Source organism: Pistacia vera, unplaced genomic scaffold, assembly GCF_008641045.1.
Source record: "Pistacia vera cultivar Batoury unplaced genomic scaffold, PisVer_v2 Contig866, whole genome shotgun sequence".
Lineage (NCBI taxonomy): Eukaryota > Viridiplantae > Streptophyta > Magnoliopsida > Sapindales > Anacardiaceae > Pistacia > Pistacia vera.
In genome coordinates this window covers 267,871-288,785 of record NW_022196741.1, presented here as the reverse complement: position 1 = coordinate 288,785, position 20,915 = coordinate 267,871, and the positions used below count along the sequence as shown (strand labels likewise).

Genomic DNA, 20,915 nt, shown 5'->3' with positions numbered 1-20,915 from the left:
GAATGTATCAAGGGACATGATGATTTGATCATACGCAATAGCACATGCGCCACTATACCCTCTTCAATAATATTGAGTTGGTGGAGCTATAGTACAACTCCGTGTCCTAAGGTAATCACAATAGTGTGCCCAAAATCCTTTTGCCGGTTTCAGTTCCCTTCTGTACACCCTTTCGACTAGCTTGAGAGATCAAGCTAATTGCTAAATACATAAACAGAAAATGGTAGTAAATTTCTCTGATTTCTACCTGCTCTTACTGGGAATCTACATGATCCAAACCTTAACATATTAACAGCCGAGACTGCATTGGCAACTCCAAAATTTTTTAGTTTTATCAGATTCTTGCTCGTAGACCCACTGATGTCAGCATTGGACAACAACAGTGTAGAGATCAGTGAAGTAGTCTCATCAGGATTCAGTCCCACTTGAACAGAAAGGCTCCAACAGTAGGTAGCCAAGCAGGGACTCTTAAATTATAAAAATGAGACGAGACCGAACAATAATAAAAGATCGGTGTGAATGTAATGACCCGCAAGTTAATGCTGACAGGATTATAATTGAGCTTTCAGCTTCAATCATCATACCAATAAGTGGAACCGAAAGTCTAATACTTCTTAGGTATAGTCTACTGTTGCAAGTTTGGAGCTTAAAAACCCAAAACCATATTTCCATGACAGTTCTTTTGGATGTTAACGCTAGAGTTCAATGGAAAGGAGAAATGGGCTTCAGGAACTTCACAATATCAGTAATATTTCTGAGTTCAAACAACAACCTAGCTCAGTGAACTTCCATTTTGCACATATCACACTGCATTTGCGTTCATAGACACTTTATTCGACAAGAGATTAATTTTGGCAACGAAATGAATGAAGAAATTGCATTTTAAAAGTTACATTTCCCTTTCTTAAGGGGCAACATATAAAAAAAGCATTCCAGCACAAAACTTGGTGATAATTGGTGATTAAGCTACTTTCACAGAAAACACCTTACATATGTTTTAAGAAAATCTACAAGAGCAGCTGTTTGAAACATTCGCTAATCTTGAATAGACGGAACGGGCTGCAAAGGAGGTTGGGGTCCTTGTGGAGAACTTGCTCAACAAAAATGGACAATGTCTTTATATTTTTCTAATCCTGCCAGCCAAAATACAAGGTTTCAGCCTAGAATTGAACAATGTGTAAAGAAATAGAGCCCTATGTTCAGAGCCAAACCTCGTAAAGTAAGAACATCACTGCCCAATTAACACATTGGAACTACCTTTGAGATTTTATAGAAACCGGTTCAATAATGCCTAATAAGTAATAACAAGAAAAAAGTAAGATGCAGGATAACATCTCAAGTTGAAATTGAACAAGAACTTTTCAGGCCATAGATTTTTTCTTCTCTTTCTCAAGACGCTGCAGCTCAGCCAGTCTTTCAGCCCATGCTCTTTCCCTTGCCACAGCAGCCATCTTACGCTCTACCCTCTTAATTCTCTTTGTCCTGTTAGCCTCTTGCAACTGAGCTTTCCGCTTCTTTGCCTCTGCCTGTATATGTTAAAAAACCAGTTGAAATTATAGATAAAAGCAGTCTGCAGATAATCAGGCAGCCTCATTATTCAAGAAACGTGTAAGGAGGCCAGACAAGACTTTGAAAAAACAAAAGAGCAATTTGTTAGACATCCTAATCCAACTATATAGCAAACGAACTAAAGGTCATAACAGCAATAATTTCTGAAGAAGCCTATTAACTTCAAACTATGCCAAATAGAATATGAAAATAGGTAAACATAGGCTCAGAACAAAGCTGTTCTTGATATTCAATTCAAAAGGCGTTAGTACACGCCTTGCAAAATTCCATCAAAAATATGTTAAAAGTCATGAAACATTAAGAGATAGTATAAAACAAGAGGCCAAGCAATGATTGTTATAATCAATTTGTATTCAACAGAGATAAAAAAGAAGAAGTAAAAGTTCCATGCAAGAGTTAGAGATGAATCTGCAGAGATGAATCTGCCAGAGCCATTTTAGGAGTATAATTGCAATGATAGTGATCTTTAGAGATTCAAGCAATCCCAAGCTCTCTTCTCTTCACATAATCCAGATTGATACACATGGAAATTTTCATGGAGGAACATAAAAAACATCGATATCAGGACCATCCCAACAAATGAAAACCAACCAACACAGTAAATTTAAAGAAGTAAACTAATAATACAAAGCANCAGCCTAGAATTGAACAATGTGTAAAGAAATAGAGCCCTATGTTCAGAGCCAAACCTCGTAAAGTAAGAACATCACTGCCCAATTAACACATTGGAACTACCTTTGAGATTTTATAGAAACCGGTTCAATAATGCCTAATAAGTAATAACAAGAAAAAAGTAAGATGCAGGATAACATCTGAAGTTGAAATTGAACAAGAACTTTTCAGGCCATAGATTTTTTCTTCGCTTCCTCAAGATGCTGCAGCTCGGCCAGTCTTTCAGCCCATGCTCTTTCCCTTGCCACAGCAGCCATCTTACGCTCTACCCTCTTAATTCTCTTTTTCCTGTTAGCCTCTTGCAACTGAGCTTTCCGCTTCTTTGCCTCTGCCTGTATATATTAAAAACCCAGTTGAAATTATAGATAAAAGCAGTCTGCAGATAATCAGGCAGCCTCATTATTCAAGAAACGTGTAAGGAGGCCAGACAAGACTTTGAAAAAACAAAAGAACAATTTGTTAGACATCCTAATCCAACTATATAGCAAACGAACTAAAGGTCATAACAGCAATAATTTCTGAAGAAGCCTATTAACTTCAAACTATGCCAAATAGAATATGAAAATAGGTAACCATAGGCTCAAAACAAAGCTGTTCTTGATATTCAATTCAAAAGGCATTAGTACATGCCTTGCAAAATTCCATCAAAAATATGTTAAAAGTCATGAAACATTAAGAGATAGTATAAAACAAGAGGCCAAGCAATGATTGTTATAATCAATTTGTATTCAACAGAGATAAAAAAGAAGAAGTAAAAGTTCCATGCAAGAGTTAGAGATGAATCTGCAGAGATGAATCTGCCAGAGCCATTTTAGGAGTATAATTGCAATGATAGTGATCTTTAGAGATTCAAGCAATCCCAAGCTCTCTTCTCTTCACATAATCCAGATTGATACACATGGAAATTTTCATGGAGGAACATAAAAAACATCGATATCAGGACCATCCCAACAAATGAAAACCAACCAACACAGTAAATTTAAAGAAGTAAACTAATAATACAAAGCATGACTCACAAATCCACAAGGAAAACTCATGGCTAGCAAGCTCACAGACAAAGTGGTTCTAAGGACTCTACCAATAAGCAAAATTGTAAAGTGACAATACATCATTCAAGCTCAGAAAAGACTTGAATGAGCGACACTAACTTTTTATAAATAGTGCAACACCATATTGAAACTTCTCATCCTCCTTCCTAAATCTGTACAAGTACTGAAATTTGCACATCCATGTAACAGAATGTAGGATAGGCAGTAAATACGTAATAGGCTTTAAAGATATTAATACCCAATAGCTGCAATAATTATGAGCAATTTCTGAATAATTAAGAGGACATATCACTAACTACGATTAAGTGCCAGAAAACAAAGAGCTTACATAAATTACTTATTGGTGTATACAACATGAATTATCCAAGCATGTAAAACTTATTCAACAATACAGAATAAGGATCAATTAGAAAAGGAACCAAAACAACCAATTACCAAAAAACCAACAAAAATATTAGAAAGAAAGCCAAGTTAGACATTGATAAAGTTATAAATGTCAATCAGGCAATGATAAACACAATTGCAACTTCACGACTCAATACAAAATTTATTAAGCAAGCAATCACCAGTCCGCTTTAATCTATCAAAAACCTTTCTCCTACTAATTTCAGTCTACATGTCTAGATACAAGCATTTCTACAATTAAATTACAAGCCACCTCTGTTTATATGCCAAAACCATATAGTTTCCACAATCAAATTATTCATTAACGAACTTGTTAATACTATGTAATCAACATATATCATTTACTGAATTTGGTATTCCAAATTAAACAGAACAAAAGGACTATTAATCAATGAACAAGTCGAAAATAAATAATATTAGAAATTATTTTGAAAACTAAACTGACCAAAATGAAAGCACGGCGCTGCCTCATGCGCTTTTTCTCATTCCTTCTCTTGACACTCCCTTCATTAGGATTGCTGGGACTGATCGGCTGCCCAGGAGTATGCTGTACCCAAGCATACGGTCCTGTAAATTATATAATGAAAACCTAATTTAAATTAAATAATCTGAGATATTATACATTAAAACATCATTGAAAGAAATAGGTAATGACCAGGGGGACGCAAACTGGCTCTTTTGCGACGAGGTTTGTCAACGGGTCTTCGCTTTGGATATCGTGTGTCGGTTAAGCTGTGAAAGTGGTGCAAAATTGGGAACCATGGAGATTGGCCACTCGATACGCATCGTAAGTCGGGTTTCAAGAACAAAGAGGAGGAGAATACCGGCGACGTAGTAGAAGTGGTGGCGGCGCGTGGTACTACCGTCCTTGATAGGGGTCCAATGATGCTTCTTAGGACTCCAAATCCCATTTGTTAAATCTCTCAGCTTCGTGCTACTGCAACTGTGAACTGCTGTTAGTGTCAGTGGCTGCGATCTCGGTGCACAGCAATGTTAATGGATTTGAGACGAGCTAGTTTCAAGGGTTTGGGCTCCTGGACTTACGAGTTTAAACCAGGCAAGGTCAACAACCCAGTCTTTCACCAGCCCAAGAGTGCTGGCCTTGCCGCACATCTGGTGGGCCTATGTGGTACGAGATCCAATTACTATCTGCTGGCACGACGAGCCAAGTCTGTGACCTAAAAATGAAACTGGGCCATAGATCCAATTACATGGGGAATTGATCTTTTTTTTTTTTTTTTTTTTTTAATGACCAAGGTGTTTGGCCAGTTTGCGCGCACCTCGACTATTCTCTTGAAACCCTGAAACTATCGATAAGATTCGAGCTCCAATGGCCACTCCTATTACGTGTCGTAGGGACTTGAACTCGGGAGACCATATAAGCTTAGATCCTCTTTTATTTTTTTATTATCAAGTTATCTAATAGTAACTTTTAGCTACCACCTACGCCCTACACTTTTAATATATTCTTTATTTTGACAAATTTAACCTTATTTCAAACTACTAAAATAATATTATAATTTCTAAATACGCTCATACTCTATTTTATATTTTTGTTTTGATTTTTATTATTTAATCATATATAAAACCTAACCCTAAATGTTCATAACTTAATCCAAAAAATTTCATAATTATTGAAACTTTCTGTTTTATTTTAAATATTTGTTTGTTTGATAAAAATATAATACTAAAATTATGAAAAACATAACGAGATGAATCTGGACATGAAGAAAAGAAAATAAGTTGAAATTAGAAAATTGGGAGAAAATAAAATGGTCTTTAATGTTTCTACTCATTCAATTCACTACACACAATAGCTTGTTCAAGGTTGGAATATCCCAACTCATATGGTGTGTCAAGGATCATGGATGGTGGCCTCAGTCCCCCACTTCCGGCCTAGAAATTGTTTCCCTACCCTGAAATCGTTATCCCTAGATTGGTTTTGAAACGATCTTTAGTGAATTGTGTTGCGTTTCAATATACGTCCGTCTCTCTAGGTTCGGGAAGCAGCCTTAGTGATTAGTTTTAGGTGTTTAAATGCATTTGGGCCTCTAAGGGAGCACGGAAAATTTGTCTTATACTTTCTTATAAAGATTGCAAACAACCCTTTAAATGATAATGAAAAAGGGTCTTGTACTTTTATTATTATTATTTATCACCTGAGTGTCTGGACTAGTTTATACGCATCTCAACTAATTCTTCAAAACCTTATAACTGTCGGCCGAATAAAAATCTCAATGACCACCTAGCCCACTCCTATTAGTGCTTGAAGAAACTCGAACTTATAAAACCTCTTTCGCTATTTTACCGTTAGGCCATCCAATATTGATTTGTCTAGTACTTCTTACATAGGCAGTTGTTTACAGTGGCCTAACACTTAATTCATTTTTCAGGAAAGCTCGTATCCAAATCCCAACCAATTTGTTCTTGAACCTCAATAAATAATAATAATAATATTATTTTAGGTTTAATAATAGGAATTTCATTGTTTTTAATTCTATAATCATTCAAAGACAAACTGAGCAGAATGGGAACTGTAAATAAAGTTAGGGAGAGGCTACTGTTGCTATGAATTGTAAGATGCAGCAAATGCCGTATTGCCTGCATTCTTTTGCTCTGTTTGGTCATGAAAAATTATTCCAGCTTGATTAAAAGAGGAAAGCAAATGCAGTAATAACTCATGAGACAGCTTTGAAGGCCTCTTATCTTCAAATCCTCCTGATTTTAGAACCTCAATAATCTTCTCCTTAAACGAACTTGCTTCCAATTCTGAGCAAGAAGATGAATAAAAATCTTCACCTTCACTCTCCCTTTCATCATCGTCCTCTTCGCTACAACCACAACAGTCACCCATTTCAACATTTTCATTAATTGGACCCATCTTTTTGGACAATCTCAGTAGCTCTATCACTTTTTTCTTCTGCTTAAATATTGCCCCTAGTGTTTTATTTTTCTTACCAAAACAAGTTCTTGTGAAAGCCAACCATTCATCAAGATTCACCTTCGGTATATCTGCTTTTGGTCTTATTATAACCACAGATGAATCAACTTTCGGGCAAGGAACAAAGTCCCTTCTACTTACATCCATGACAAACTCTACATCAGCCACCAACTTCACATTCACAGCCAATCTGTTGAACTCAGAGTCACCAGGATTCGCCAGCAACCTCTTTGCAAACTCTTTTTGAAGAAGAAGCGTTGCACTCCTAAAATGGTTCGTTCCATACACTAATTTCGCCACAAGAGGAGAAGATATTCCATACGGAATGTTTGCCACAACAAGATCAAACTGTGTAAACTCCGCCTTCAATGCATCTTTCCATATAACCTGCAAAACGCAATATTAAAAACTCAAATTTAGTGACTATATACACCAGCTTAAGTATTCTCTCAGGCATTTTATCGAACAGGTATGAAAATATTCTTACAGTCAGCTTATCTTTAAAACCACGTTCAGCTACCCGTTTGTTGAGAATATCTTCCATTCTCTTGTCGAGTTCAATAGCAAAAACCTTCTTCGAAACTTCAAGAAGCTTGAGAGTGAGGTTTCCAGTACCGGGTCCAATTTCTAGAACCGTATCATTGGGGTTTATATTTGATTTCCGAACAATAGAGTCAAGGATTCGTTGGTTGGTGAGGATATGTTGACCCTTGCTTTTGTGGAAATATAATCTGTCCTCTTGATTTTCAATTGGGTTACGAATCTTCAGTTCGTCGTCCTCGCCATTTCTCTGCGTGTATCGGTTACTTGACTTCGTACGAAGCTCTCTAAGAATAAGTTGCTGGTAATTAAATCTTGTGAGGTAGAGCCGGAATGGTATTGGCTTATGAAGCATTAGTTAGGTTCTTGTATGAACTGGAAGCGATCTAACGTAACGTTAATGAAGTTCTGAATTTTGGTTGCACAGTGATCTTCAATAACGAGACTACCGACTACTACGAGAGGGAATTTTCAAACGTGCGCCAAGGGCCGTAGTGGGTTAGAGTTTGAAAATTATTACGCTACGCAGGCTTCCATAAAATTATTACGCTGTGAAAGCAATAAATCCTGGAGTGAGTTGGACCATCTATTGCCATCTTGATCTAGGCCCATTTAGCATTGCTTCTGAGTTAAGACAGCTTCAACTAAAAAGAACGCAGTCTTTAAATTTTGATTATGATTTGGGCATGGAACTACTAATTTTTTTTTTTTTTTTTTTTTTTTTTTTTTTTTTTTTTTTTTTTTGTGACCGGTGATGTCCGGGTCATTTTATGCGTACCTTAACAAATTCTTCAGGATCTTAAAACTACCGGTCAGATAAGAGCTTCAATGGCTATCCCTATTAGTAATTGAAGAGAGATTCGAACTCATGACCTCTTAAGTAATACACCCAATAGTTCCTATTGAACCACTCTGTCAATCAGAGAACTACTAATAATTGTTTCACTATTCCAAAATCTACTAATAATTGCCATTAAACAAATATTTATACTCCCTTATGCTTGGGTTTTATCTAATTGTTAATTAATATTAGTTGTGGGATTTATCACTTAGTGTAAATGCTAACCTTTTGAATAGCACAACCAGAACATAATTATATATATTCTTTTATGAAGGAATGGGTAGTATGAGTAGCTAATACTATCTGTTAGCCTTTAAATTAACATCACTAAACAGAATTATTTCAGGGCTGTTTGTCTGCTAGTTAAGTGGGACACTAAGCTTATTCTTGGTCTGTCACTGGAAATTATCACTAAGATTCTGTGCTCTTATGGGGTCAGTGACGTACTTTCTAAGAAGTTTCTTGATACTGGCCCTCTCAAGAAATTCCTCAAATTTTAGTGTTGTATATTTTCATAATCAAACTATATCCGAAGTATTTAGTTTAAGCAGTTTAAAAAGTTTGCTTCATTCTTTGAGTCTTTTTATTAAAGCTTTGGAGTCATCTACCATAATAATATTGTGATTTTTCTTGTTCTTTATATTTGCAGAATGTTCAATAAACCTTATAAATTAGTTGAGGTGTGCATAAGTTAGTCCGAACACTTCAGTTATCAAATTTTATATATATATATATATACCCCAAGGGACGACAGAAATATAAATTTTTGTACTTCAAATTTTAATGGTTGTTACAACATGGTAGACGAAATCGCTTAAACATAATCATTAATTAACCCCCCAATGAGATAATTACAGTCTAAGAAGAGCTTAATCTGTACTCGACCAAGTGACAAGTTTTCTACTTACAAGCTTTATCCAACTTGGATTACATATATTCCTAATTGGTGCATGCGGGGATGCGCAAAACCGGGTACCCCTAAAAGGATACCTACAAACTGAATCACTTTTTAGGGTATCTGGTTTTGTAGGTACCCGAATTTGCATAACTTTGCATGAATTTTTATTTTTTACAAGATACAATTCATTCCATACACTACATCAACTTTTAATTCAATAACTTAAATACTTAAGATTTAATATACACCAAACATCAAATGTTTTACAAACAAATACAATTCATAATTTTATTTTCTATCATTTCCAGTTTTACTTAATGTTTTATGCTTTTATTCACTTAAACGTGATCCTACTACAATTTTAGGACAATGTATTTGGGGCTTTTGTTTTGCCTCTTGCCCTTTGAAATTTGAAAGTGAAAGGAAATTAAAAAACCGGGTTTTTTTAAAATTTTTAATAAAACCAAGTACCCGGTTCCGCCTCATAATAATTACCCAAAAATTTGGGATCGATTTAGTCTGGTTAACGGTTTTTTTGGCACACCCCTAGGTGCATGTACAACGAGGCCCCCTCATTCGCAATTATAGGACTGTCCAACGGCCATCTAATAACGGCCTTTTCCCAGTATTGGCGCCAATTTGGCATAATGCAAACGGTTTAATTGAGATTAATCATTTAGACGTGGATAATAGAGGAGAAGAGAATCCAATTTAATTGCTTTACAAGTATGGCCTAAAGTGTGAAGAGAAGAGGCAAACCGACATCTAGGCCCCAAAGTGTGAAGAAACTCTCATGAATAATTATTGACTCGAAAAGTAAAAAGATTATATGAATATATGTTGTGTGTGAATTAAGCATTCTAATTCCTAACTTTTCAGCTTGGTACTACACAATTAATACGGTTAACGGTAATTAGGGTGGACATGTGCTAATTAATCATTCTATCTATCAATCTTAATTATTTCACCTTTCTAACGGTTGAATATTCTGTGAATCACTGTTTTTAATCAATATTAAAAATAACCATATTTATTAGTTAAATTATTTCATTTGCACTGTTAGTAGATTATATTGAACATTTGAAATAACTAATTAAAAAAGTTTATATTATAATTTTAAAGGAAAAAAAAAAATAAAGTCTTCCCGGCCTCCTTTAAATAAAGAAAAGCAAAAGGCTGATACAAGTCAAAGTTGCTCAATCTAACCACGTGGCTGCAGAACTCCACATAGGATCCATTCCACCAGAGATTCCATTTACTATTTACTTCTATAATACCCTATCACATACAGTAATTTAATCTTCCTACGCGCGTGAAAACGGATCTCGCACAAACATCCTTAACGCGCGTTACAAAAGCAATCCACGAAAGAATGTTCCGTCCACAATTGAAAGGGCAAAACTGACAACTCAGATTAACAGAGCCGTTTCCACCGACGTTAACGGGTGAGAATCTAACCCCATCAAGAGTCTTCAACGAATCAAAATGCGAACCGTATTGACGGTGATTAACGACGTTAACGGTCAGCTAAAGCGATAGATGTCAATCACGGTAGTCTTGGTCCTGAATGGTGATCATGAAGGCACGTGCACCGACGTATGGGTTTGTCACGACCCTCAAAAGACAGCCACGCTTGTGCTAGCTTCTGTCACGTGTATTATCACTCGCCGGCCAATCAAATCAAGCGAAAGCCACTGAATAAAACGTCTCTTAAACATGGGAAATTCATAGAGAAACCTAAAATAATAATGACTTAAACGGCATCGTAACAGTTGTTATTTTGTTTGTTTTCTTTTTTACACTAAATAATACCACGTGGCGAAAGATGTGATGGGAAAGGGACCACGACATTGTGGTTTGAGGTAGGTGTTGTGTACGGTATAGATTATTATTTATTACAGGAAAGACACATGTTCCCACCCAAGCAACTACTCAAATCAAATGCTCAACGTCATTTTCTCTTCTTAATAATGATGAGAATTTTTATTGTAATTTTTGTAGTCAAATAAATTCCCCATCTACACTGAACAAGCAATAGTAATATATCTCACCTAAATCAAATAAATCCATGATATTAGTGGTTGAACAAGGTTTTCAACATTTTATTGGAGTAAACGACTTTTTCCAACCTAAGGTTTGCCTTAATGACACTTTCCTATCTAAAAAGTTTTAAAATATCAATTTATTATCTAAAGTTTATATTTTCAACCAATTATCAGTCAACTCTGACATATTTCATATCACTACTATCCTCTTCTTCAATTATAATTAACCAAAACCTCTCAAATTTGCTCTTGTTGACCCCGTTAATTACTAGCAATCTAGCAATTTGTGAAACGTGCAACTGTCCCTCTCAAGTCAAATTTCAACCAATCCCAACCATCAAAATTCAACACACCACCGTCAAAAGACTCACCGACATCCCCTCTTCAAAAGTCTTAATATCTTGAACCGAGTTTGCTTTTCATTTGCCGTCGACTCAGAAAGTATATTTTGGGTAGTAGACGAAATGTAAACTTTGTGTAATAAATTGGTATTTTGAAACTTTTTGGATGGGAAAATGTCATCAAAGAAACCTTGGGTGGGAAAATGTCGTTTACTCCATTTTATTAGATGACAAGACCTTATGTTATTCAAAAGTTTTGTGTATAAGTCCCACTAAATAGTTACCTATCATATTTGTGACTTATTTGACTTATAAGATGTTTAATGTCAAAATACGTAAACCAGCTCGAATGTCCCAGTCACAAAAAAAAAAAAAAAAAAAGTAGTAGGTGCCAAAATATCTAGGAGCTTAATGTGGGATGTGGGTGCGCATACTTCTTAGATCGAAGGTGTGATGTAAATGCAAGAACTAAAGTGTTTGGTACATGGTAGGACCTTCACAGTTCATACTAACCCTACGCGCATTTAATTTAACATAGAGATGATACAAAACTCCCGTTAAAGCTTCTGAAATGTTGACATCAGTTGGTTCAGTGATTTCTGTTTTATCTGAAAGCAATGAAGAAGACATCTAAATTCTACTGATATTGCATTTATACATTTCTCATTTCACATTCCGCATGAAATCATCAAAGTCTAAGAAGTTGTCCATTGATGTGCCAAAGCATTGATGAAATATATTCCATCTTTATGCAACTGGAGTACATTTAGCTAGGATCGTGAAATATCTTATCCAAAGAGAATAACATAATGGTACGTGTCTAAACCACAGAAGCAAATTTAATGGTGGGAATTATCTAAGTTGAGTTAAGCGTATGAGAAATGATTATGAAAAGAACAGCGTGCAGAATGTGAGATGATGGAGATATATGGCTCAATATTCGAGCTCCATGAAAGAATTTTTTGATAAAGTCATTAATGGAAGTTTAATGAATGATATGATAATATATTAGAAAACGTTAGGTATGCCATTGATGAATGGTTGACATATCTCATAATATGGGAGATCAGTGGGTGACCTAATAATAATAAGTTATAAAAATCCGAAATCTGCGGTAAGAAGAGGGTAAGCAAAGTGGTCATACTAACCGGATTGGGAGTTGGGACTATGGCCCCATTGTTTTAGGGTTTTTATTCCTCTTTTTCTGACTTTAATTGATTCCTCCGCCCTTCCCGCCGTTGAACCCTATAAAAAAGGCCAAAAGCCAAAGTTTCATTAGAACAAACCTAACCCACTAAACCAGTTCATAAATCACGACTAGTTTGTTAAAAACATGCCACGTGGGGACAGATTTAAAGACGATGAATTAAAATTTGACCACGCAGACACTGACTAAAAACCTGATGGTTGAATGAAACAGCTCATAAGAAAGTGATTATTAAACTCAAAACACTACTTTTATTTTAATATTCTCCGTCCATGAATTTCAAAGAAATATATGTTGAGGTCTCATTAAATAATTTTCTCTTTTTTCTTTTACTTGGTCGAATACATTCACATGGTTTTTCTGCCATTCGCTGTCTAAGTGGGATACAAAATCTTGGTGACAAAATCATATCTTTATTAATTAGAAATTATTAAAATCATGACTCAGATCAGAACCTTCCTCTACAGTCTACACTGATCTGCTTCAGAAATATTTACTTGTAACACAAGTTTAATCCCAGTGAGGGTTTGAACATAGAATATTGTTAAAGAATGAAAGAGTAGGGGAAAAATGGAACTCTATGGAGGTGGTTGGAATATGAATTTCGACAGAAATCCCAGTGATATTCATGCATGAGAACTAGGTATATCTACAGAGAAAGAAAGAGAGACAAGACAAAGTAGGAAGTATATAGAGCCGTAGAGGTTAGGTTGGAAGGCAGAATTGTGACAAAATAAAAAAGTGATGAAAGGATGGTTTTCATTTGGTTCATACTTTGATGGGAGGCTTCTTACTTAGCTGAGTTCACATGGAAATTTTAATGGTGGGGCCATATTTGTTTATTTCTTCAAGAAGGACGACGGACCCCAGCCGAGACAACCGCAACCATTGAAGCAATCTGTTCTTTAGTATGGATTAAGGAAAGGTCATTGGTAATTTACCATAACACCGTTGATTGTAAATCATATTTTCAAGTCAAAGTCCCCTCAATCATCCATGTTTATAGAGACTTGTGCTGTGTCTGTTGGCTGCTTGTGCAATATTTCTGTAGGTTAAAATTTGGAAGCAAGTGCGTCAAACTGATTGTTTAAGTACTTGTCTTGTTATAGCATTTTGTGCATCCGTGAAACAGTAAAAGACAAACATGATTTAAAACATGTTACGTAATTTTGACGTACTGTTGTCAATTTCTCGGAGAAAACATATTTTAAACGACAGCTCATATGAATGAGATAGATTGAGACCGTAGAAAGAAATTGGTGATATGATTTGAGTTAAATTTCCAATACAAATATATTTTACAGGTATGCGGATATAGAAGAAGTTCTTCCCAAAATTGAGCTTTAAATAAACAATGATATAGGGCTTGAAGGGGAAAGATCCCAGATACCCAGATAATGAAAATAATAATAATAACCTCCAAAGCAATACTTTACTTTATTTTGTCTTCATTAATTTTACTGGATTCTTTCTGTTAACGCGTGCTAAACACTCACCAATGGTGGTATAGAAGTAGGTATTCATCGTAAAATCTGACTTAAGAAACCGTAAAAGTATACTTAAAATTAAATTAACTTTCTGTGTCAGGTCATTCAATGTTTTTACTGTAACTACAGCTTTAGTAGCTCATGGCCACGCAGCCATGACTATTGACACTTGTGTACTGTATGATGAGCGAGTGAAAGCTGTGGATATCAATCACTTATAAATTGTTTCTTTGCTCAGAGTTTCAGTCTCCAAAGCAAGCAATGGACCCTGTTGTTCTTACTCCACAATAAGCCAAGTAGACCTCAAACACAAACACCTCTTTTCCTTCTCTCTCTCTCTCTCTCTCTCTTTCCCGCATTTTGTTTTCTCCTTTTTTCTTTTAGCTTCAAGTTTCCCTCCATCGCTAAAAGGAGAGAGAGCTTTCTTTGTCTGTGAACTGTGAGTGTGAGCTGCCTGAGATTGAAGAGAAAAAATGGGAACTTTGGTGGTTTCCAGGTTGTTCATTGTGTTATGCCTGTGTTTGTGTTTGGGTTCTCAGCTGATCCAGTGTACCGTGACTTACGATAGGAAGGCAATTATGATAAATGGGCAAAGAAGAATTCTCTTCTCTGGTTCTATTCATTATCCAAGAAGCACCCCTGATGTACGTACACATTTCTCTTCATCTCCTTTCCTTGTTTGTGGGTACTTGTTTGGTTTCTTACAGAGTTGTTTTGGTGCAGATGTGGGAGGATCTGATACGGAAGGCAAAAGATGGAGGTCTTGATGTCATTGAAACTTATGTTTTCTGGAATGTTCATGAGCCTTCTCCTGGCAATGTACTTTACTTTCTCTCTAGTTCGGCTAAACTCTGCTTCCCACTCTTTTTCTCATTTAGTTTTCTTAATTTGTTGGTCCTTACTATTATGTTTTCTGTGGTTTATAGTATAATTTTGAAGGGAGATATGACCTGGTGAGGTTCATGAAAACTGTACAAAGAGCTGGGCTCTACGCTCACCTTCGTATTGGACCTTATGTTTGTGCAGAATGGAATTTTGGGTACCCACTATTTCTCTTTCTTTAGATCTAAGTTTCCCTCTTCGGTTGTTTTGCAATGTCAGGTCTTTCTTTTTTCATTCTTTCTTCTTTTCCCCTATTAGTCATTCGCTAAGTCATTTTATCTGTTTCAAATTTTTGTTTCTTAAATATTCGCTATGTGGTATGTGCAGAGGATTTCCTGTTTGGTTGAAGTATGTTCCAGGCATCAGTTTCAGAACAGACAATGAACCTTTCAAGGTCACATTTTTATACCTTCTAGTTCAGCTTCCTTCTTTGAACTGCACCACAAGTTGAAGTAAAAATTACATAAGCTCTTGGATTATATAACAAATTAGTGTAATTGTGTTAAATGCTGCTGCAGAGGGCAATGCAAAGCTTCACTGAGAAAATTGTGGGGCTGATGAAGAGCGAAAAATTGTTTGAGTCCCAGGGTGGCCCCATTATCCTCTCTCAGGTTTGGTTTCTGGGTTGTTGTCTTTTGTGGTTTCACTCATTTTTTTTATGATATTTATATGACGTTTATAATTATTAAATATAATGCCAGTAGTGATAGGTTGATGCCCTAAACGGTTTTTAGTGATTTAATTCTTAAATGGCTTTAAAATTCTTTAATTTTGTTTTAGTTACCGGAAGGTAGACGAGCTCCTTCTCTTTGTTTTGAAAAAAAAGAAAAAATTGTTGGTGCAGATTGAGAATGAGTATGGAGCACAAAGCAAACAGCTAGGCTCTGTAGGCTATAATTACGTGACTTGGGCGGCCAAGATGGCTGTAGAAATGGGAACTGGGGTCCCCTGGGTGATGTGCAAAGAAGACGATGCCCCAGATCCAGTGGTGAGTAGCCTTACGCTTAAACACTTGAAGCATGAATTTAGCCTTATTGCATTCTCTTTAATTTTTAACATACAGTGATGATTAATTCTACTGTTTTTTTTGGATGTTCTTTTGATCTCATGTTTTCATGCTGTGACATATAAGTTGAGATTAGACTGAATGTATGAAACACCCACTATTATCAGTTGTAGACATATGGAGGTTGACAATAGTTTGCTTTAAGTATCATACTTGTTTGCTGAGCCTGAGTACTTGGGGTGCTTGTTACAGATAAACACATGTAATGGTTTTTACTGTGATACATTCACTCCCAACAAACCATACAAACCTACAATGTGGACAGAGGCTTGGAGTGGCTGGTATGCATAAGTTGTTGTCATTTTGTCACCTCACTTTGCAATTTAATGTTGAAATGTTAATTCACTGGTTAAACCTTTTTCTTTTATGTGAAGGTTCTCGGAGTTTGGTGGCCCAAATCATCAGCGCCCAGTTCAAGATTTGGCATATGCAGTTGCTCGATTTATACAGAAAGGAGGATCATTTATCAACTACTACATGGTTCACCTTTGGTTCTCAAAATCTTTCTAGGAAATGCTTCAATATATGACTTGAGAAGCTAACCCGAGTTCCTTTGTATGTAAAACAGTATCATGGAGGGACAAATTTCGGACGGACAGCTGGAGGCCCTTTCATCACCACGAGCTATGATTATGATGCTCCAATAGATGAATATGGTATGAACTGAGATTTGAAAGCTTGTTTGCATTGGTGTATGTTGTCAAGTAACTACACTTGAAGGATTAATGTGCTCCATTGGGGAAGTAAAAATAGAAAACAGAACTGTGCTGGGCAACATGGAAACCGTTGGTTTATCCCAACAGCTATAAATTTTGAATCGTAATGCTGCTAAAATGCTTATATGTGCTGGTATTTATTTTATTTATGTATTGTAAGATTTTGATTTTGATCTATGCCCTTTTTACCACCTGCAAGAAAGCCCAACAGAATAGTTTGCTGCATATATGATATTTGGAAATGTAGCTAATTACTTTACTACAATATTGATAGGTCTGATCAGGCAACCAAAGTATGGTCATCTAAAAGAGCTTCACAGGTCTATTAAGATGTGTGAGCGAGCTTTAGTTTCTGCTGATCCTATAGTTACTTCATTAGGGAGCTTTCAACAGGTTATCCCTTCTATCTTGAAGCCATCCCCTTTTGAAAGTTGTCATTTAATAGTTTACTGAGCTCTGTCAATGTTTTCCAGGCTCATTTGTTTTCTTCAGAACATGGAGATTGTGCAGCTTTTCTCTCAAACTATGATACGAAGTCTAGTGCAAGGGTGATGTTCAATAACATGCACTATAACTTGCCTCCTTGGTCCATCAGCATCCTCCCTGACTGCAGAAACGTAGTCTTTAATACTGCCAAGGTATAAATTTGTAAGACCTCGTGCAATGTTATAACCTATTCAGTAGGAACACAGCAATCAAGGTCATAATCTAGGACACAACACTTTTCTTTCCTTTCATGAGCATTTTTGTCATTTATTTTTTATGTTATATTTGACAATTAGTTGATCCTTCTTTGTAGGTTGGAGTTCAGACATCACAAATGGAAATGTTGCCAACAAGTGCTGGGATGTTTTCGTGGGAGAGTTACAATGAGGATATTTCTTCAATAGATGACAGCTCGACATTCACCACTCAGGGTCTATTGGAGCAGATAAATGTCACTAGGGACGCTAGTGATTATTTGTGGTACATAACTAGGTGAGATTGATCCCGCAAACGTTTTTCCCTTTGTTGTCTGATTCTTCATCATTTACTTAATAATTTGTTTTGTGGATAAATTCATTTACTAAACTCGTAGAAAATGAGGGTGAGCTTTTCCATTTATCATAGTTATTGGTTTGCTTTTCTATTGTTTTTCCTCTGACAAGGAGTTTGTTAATGCCCTATTTCCTGCCTTTCTCATCTTATACCTTCCTGTAAGGTTCAATATAGCGTTCATCCTTTAATAGTAAAGAAACAGCATTGAGTACTGGGGAAATAGGTCCTTCCAAAAGCATGAATGCTCTTTGATGATTTCTATTTTTTAATAATTTGTTACTTAAATATGCCTTTGGTCTGTACTAGAAGACTTCACTTACATGTTTAATAATTTTTCTTTCCAATGTGACTACAGAGTTGATATTGGTTCTTCAGAATCCTTCCTGCATGGAGGGGAACACCCCACTCTCATTGTTCAATCAACAGGTCATGCTGTGCATGTCTTTATTAATGGACAGCTGTCAGGTAGACTATTTGTGTTGAATTTTTTCCTGTGGACTGCCTTTTTGTCTGTTAAAAAATAACAATTTTAACATGTATTGGTCATAGGTTCTGCCTTTGGAACAAGACAGTATAGGAGATTCACATATACTGGAAAGGTGAATCTGCATGCTGGAACAAACAGAATTGCACTGCTGAGTGTTGCTGTTGGATTGCCTGTTAGTTCTCCTTCCTTGCATTTGCTATTTTAATAGTCTAAATCTGGGGATTTAATTGATGGAAAAAGGGACAATTCAATTGAACTCTTAAGAGAAAGTGATCTGTTTGAGTAGAAACATATGAAAAATACAAAAAAAGAAAAGGATAAACGACAGTTTTTTCTCCCATTTAAATTAAAACAAAAAAATAAAAATATATATATTTTTTTTATGAAGAATGTGGGTGGACATTTTGAGACATGGAACACGGGAATCCTTGGTCCAGTTGCATTGCATGGACTTGATCAGGGAAAATGGGACTTGTCCTGGCAGAAGTGGACCTACCAGGTTGCTAATTCTTACCTTTGTATTTGTCATTTGTTTGTATTATAGAGGGATTTTTCTCATAATGGCTTTCTCCTTGAACAGGTTGGTCTGAAAGGAGAAGAAATGAATCTTGTTTCCCCAAATGCTTTCTCCTCTGTTGAGTGGATGCAGGGATCATTAGCTGTACAAAGGCCACAGCCCTTAACATGGCATAAGGTATAATACATAGAAAATTTCAACTAGTACTGTGGTAGTTAGCCGTTGTTTTAGGAAATCTGAACCTGTTCTCTTAAAACATTGCAGGCTCATTTCAACGCACCTGAAGGAGATGAGCCTTTGGCTTTGGACATGCAGGGTATGGGAAAGGGTCAAATATGGATAAATGGGCAGAGTATTGGCAGATACTGGACTGCATATGCTAATGGAAACTGCAGTGGTTGCAATTATGCTGGGGCATACCGACCTCCAAAGTGTCAGCTTGGTTGTGGCCAACCAACCCAAAGATGGTATTACTGTTAAGATAGAAACACCAAACAAAATTCTGTTGTATATGATGCAGCTATAAAACTCTTAATGGCCTACAAAGTAGAATATTTCCTTGAATTTTAGTCCCTAACAAATTTTGATTTCCAGGTACCATGTGCCTCGGTCTTGGTTGAAGCCAACCCAAAATCTGTTGGTCCTTTTTGAAGAACTTGGAGGGAATCCTTCAAGAATTTCTCTTGTGAAGAGATCAGTAACCAGTGTTTGTGCTGAGGTCACTGAGTATCATCCAACTATCAAGAACTGGCAAATTGAAAGCTATGGAAAACCAGAAGAGTTCCACAGCCCCAAAGCTCACCTGCGGTGTAGTCCAGGCCACACCATTTCATCAATTAAATTTGCAAGCTTTGGAACTCCTTTGGGAACTTGTGGGACTTACCAGCAAGGAGCTTGCCATGCTACTACATCTTATGACATCTTGCAAAAGGTAATCACTCTCACTCACATGTGTGTACAAGAAACTATAATAAATACAGTGTTTCTCACCTCTTTTACTCTTAAATTTCCCAGAAATGTATTGGACAGCAGAAATGCACAGTCGCCATATCCAACAGTAACTTTGGCCAGGACCCATGTCCAAATGTCATGAAGCGTTTATCTGTTGAAGCTGTTTGTTCTCCTACAGTTTCAAACACCAATTGGAGGGGTTAACTCTATGTTGCATTTAACTATACACTTTCAGCATGTGAAGCAAGGAAGAAAGAATAAAAGATGAGAATACAGGGAAGGAGTTATCTTAGTTAGGTAGGGCGCCATAGCCTTTCAAATGGGGAGAAGCTGTGGCCAAAGATGTTTGATGGCAGGGAATTACGTGTTAATTTGAGTGGGGTAAATTGGACTTTTAAGTAAATTAGTAATGTTTGTTAGTTGTTAGTTAGATAGGCTGAGTTTGCAGTTCTTAGGGTCCTGAATTGGGGACTCTAAAAGTGAATACAAACCCAGTCCCTGGCGTTTTAACCGAATAGGGTACTGGGAAAGTAATGAATTGCAGTGGTGTGACTTGTCTTGTGTTAGTGTCAATGGGGAAAGATGAAACCCCTATTTACGTTCATGTTGGGAGCGGATCCTAGTATGAACATATTTTCTCTATTAAATGTGCAGTTTCTGATGAAATATCAAGTAGCTTGTTGTCAAGTCCGTTTATTTATATTCCAATGTCTTCCACCCATTTTAGATGATTGAATGTATAATTCCGAAAACACTAAAGCAGAGGTCGCAATTGCCACAGAGGTCTAACATTAAATTTTTCATTCATTTATCATAGAGTAAACGATTTTTTCTTATCCAAATAATGGTTAAACGATATTTTCTGACAAAAAAACTTTTAAAATACCATTTTATTATTCAAATTTATGTTTTGTCATATCGTTGCGACTCACATTATCACAATTCTCTTATTCGATCATTACTCACCAAAACCTCTTAAAATTAACTCTCATTGATTTTGTCAGTCGTCGACAATCGAACGATTAGGGTTTGTGTAGCTAATTACCAAAATTCCGATCAATCTCAACCATTAAAATTCAGTCTTTTATCACCAAAAGATTTGTGAGCCTCTCCTCTTCAAAAGTCTTAACAACTTAGACCGAATTCGTTCTTTATTCGTCGTCAGAATATAAATTTGAATAATAAAATGATATTTTAAAAGTTTATGAGCGAGAAAGTGCCGTTTATTTAGGTAGGAGAAAGTCGTTTAACTCTTATCTTAAT

General features: G+C 36.2%; 3 protein-coding genes and 1 long non-coding RNA gene across 4 annotated transcripts; 1 reads left to right on the top strand and 3 right to left on the bottom strand.

Moving 5' to 3' along the window:
* Window positions 1–863: 863 nt before the first annotated feature.
* On the bottom strand, window positions 864–1,371 carry LOC116118942. The gene is made up of 2 exons (XR_004126249.1): window positions 1,212–1,371; window positions 864–1,133 (listed from the first exon to the last, which is right to left on the bottom strand). It is a non-coding gene; the product is annotated as an uncharacterized LOC116118942 (long non-coding RNA).
* Window positions 1,372–2,254: 883 nt separating this feature from the next.
* LOC116118941 lies at window positions 2,255–4,696 on the bottom strand. Its single transcript, XM_031404891.1, has 3 exons — window positions 4,351–4,696; window positions 4,141–4,262; window positions 2,255–2,573 (listed from the first exon to the last, which is right to left on the bottom strand). Exons 1-3 carry the CDS (start codon window positions 4,604–4,606, stop codon window positions 2,409–2,411), a joined length of 543 nt encoding a protein of 180 aa, XP_031260751.1. The 5' UTR covers window positions 4,607–4,696; the 3' UTR covers window positions 2,255–2,408.
* Window positions 4,697–6,195: 1,499 nt separating this feature from the next.
* LOC116118963 (ribosomal RNA small subunit methyltransferase, mitochondrial) lies at window positions 6,196–7,551 on the bottom strand. The gene is made up of 2 exons (XM_031404923.1): window positions 7,124–7,551; window positions 6,196–7,023 (listed from the first exon to the last, which is right to left on the bottom strand). Exons 1-2 carry the CDS (start codon window positions 7,529–7,531, stop codon window positions 6,262–6,264), a joined length of 1,170 nt encoding a protein of 389 aa, XP_031260783.1. The 5' UTR covers window positions 7,532–7,551; the 3' UTR covers window positions 6,196–6,261.
* Window positions 7,552–14,412: 6,861 nt separating this feature from the next.
* LOC116118933 (beta-galactosidase 3) lies at window positions 14,413–20,352 on the top strand. Its single transcript, XM_031404883.1, has 19 exons — window positions 14,413–14,639; window positions 14,719–14,814; window positions 14,922–15,034; window positions 15,205–15,271; window positions 15,396–15,488; window positions 15,722–15,865; window positions 16,136–16,224; window positions 16,318–16,423; window positions 16,512–16,599; window positions 16,934–17,052; window positions 17,133–17,297; window positions 17,459–17,637; window positions 18,053–18,162; window positions 18,247–18,356; window positions 18,573–18,683; window positions 18,765–18,878; window positions 18,966–19,168; window positions 19,296–19,632; window positions 19,716–20,352. The coding sequence occupies exons 1-19, from the start codon at window positions 14,469–14,471 to the stop codon at window positions 19,854–19,856; spliced, it is 2,556 nt and encodes an 851-aa protein (XP_031260743.1). The 5' UTR covers window positions 14,413–14,468; the 3' UTR covers window positions 19,857–20,352.
* The last annotated feature ends 563 nt before the right edge of the window (window positions 20,353–20,915 follow it).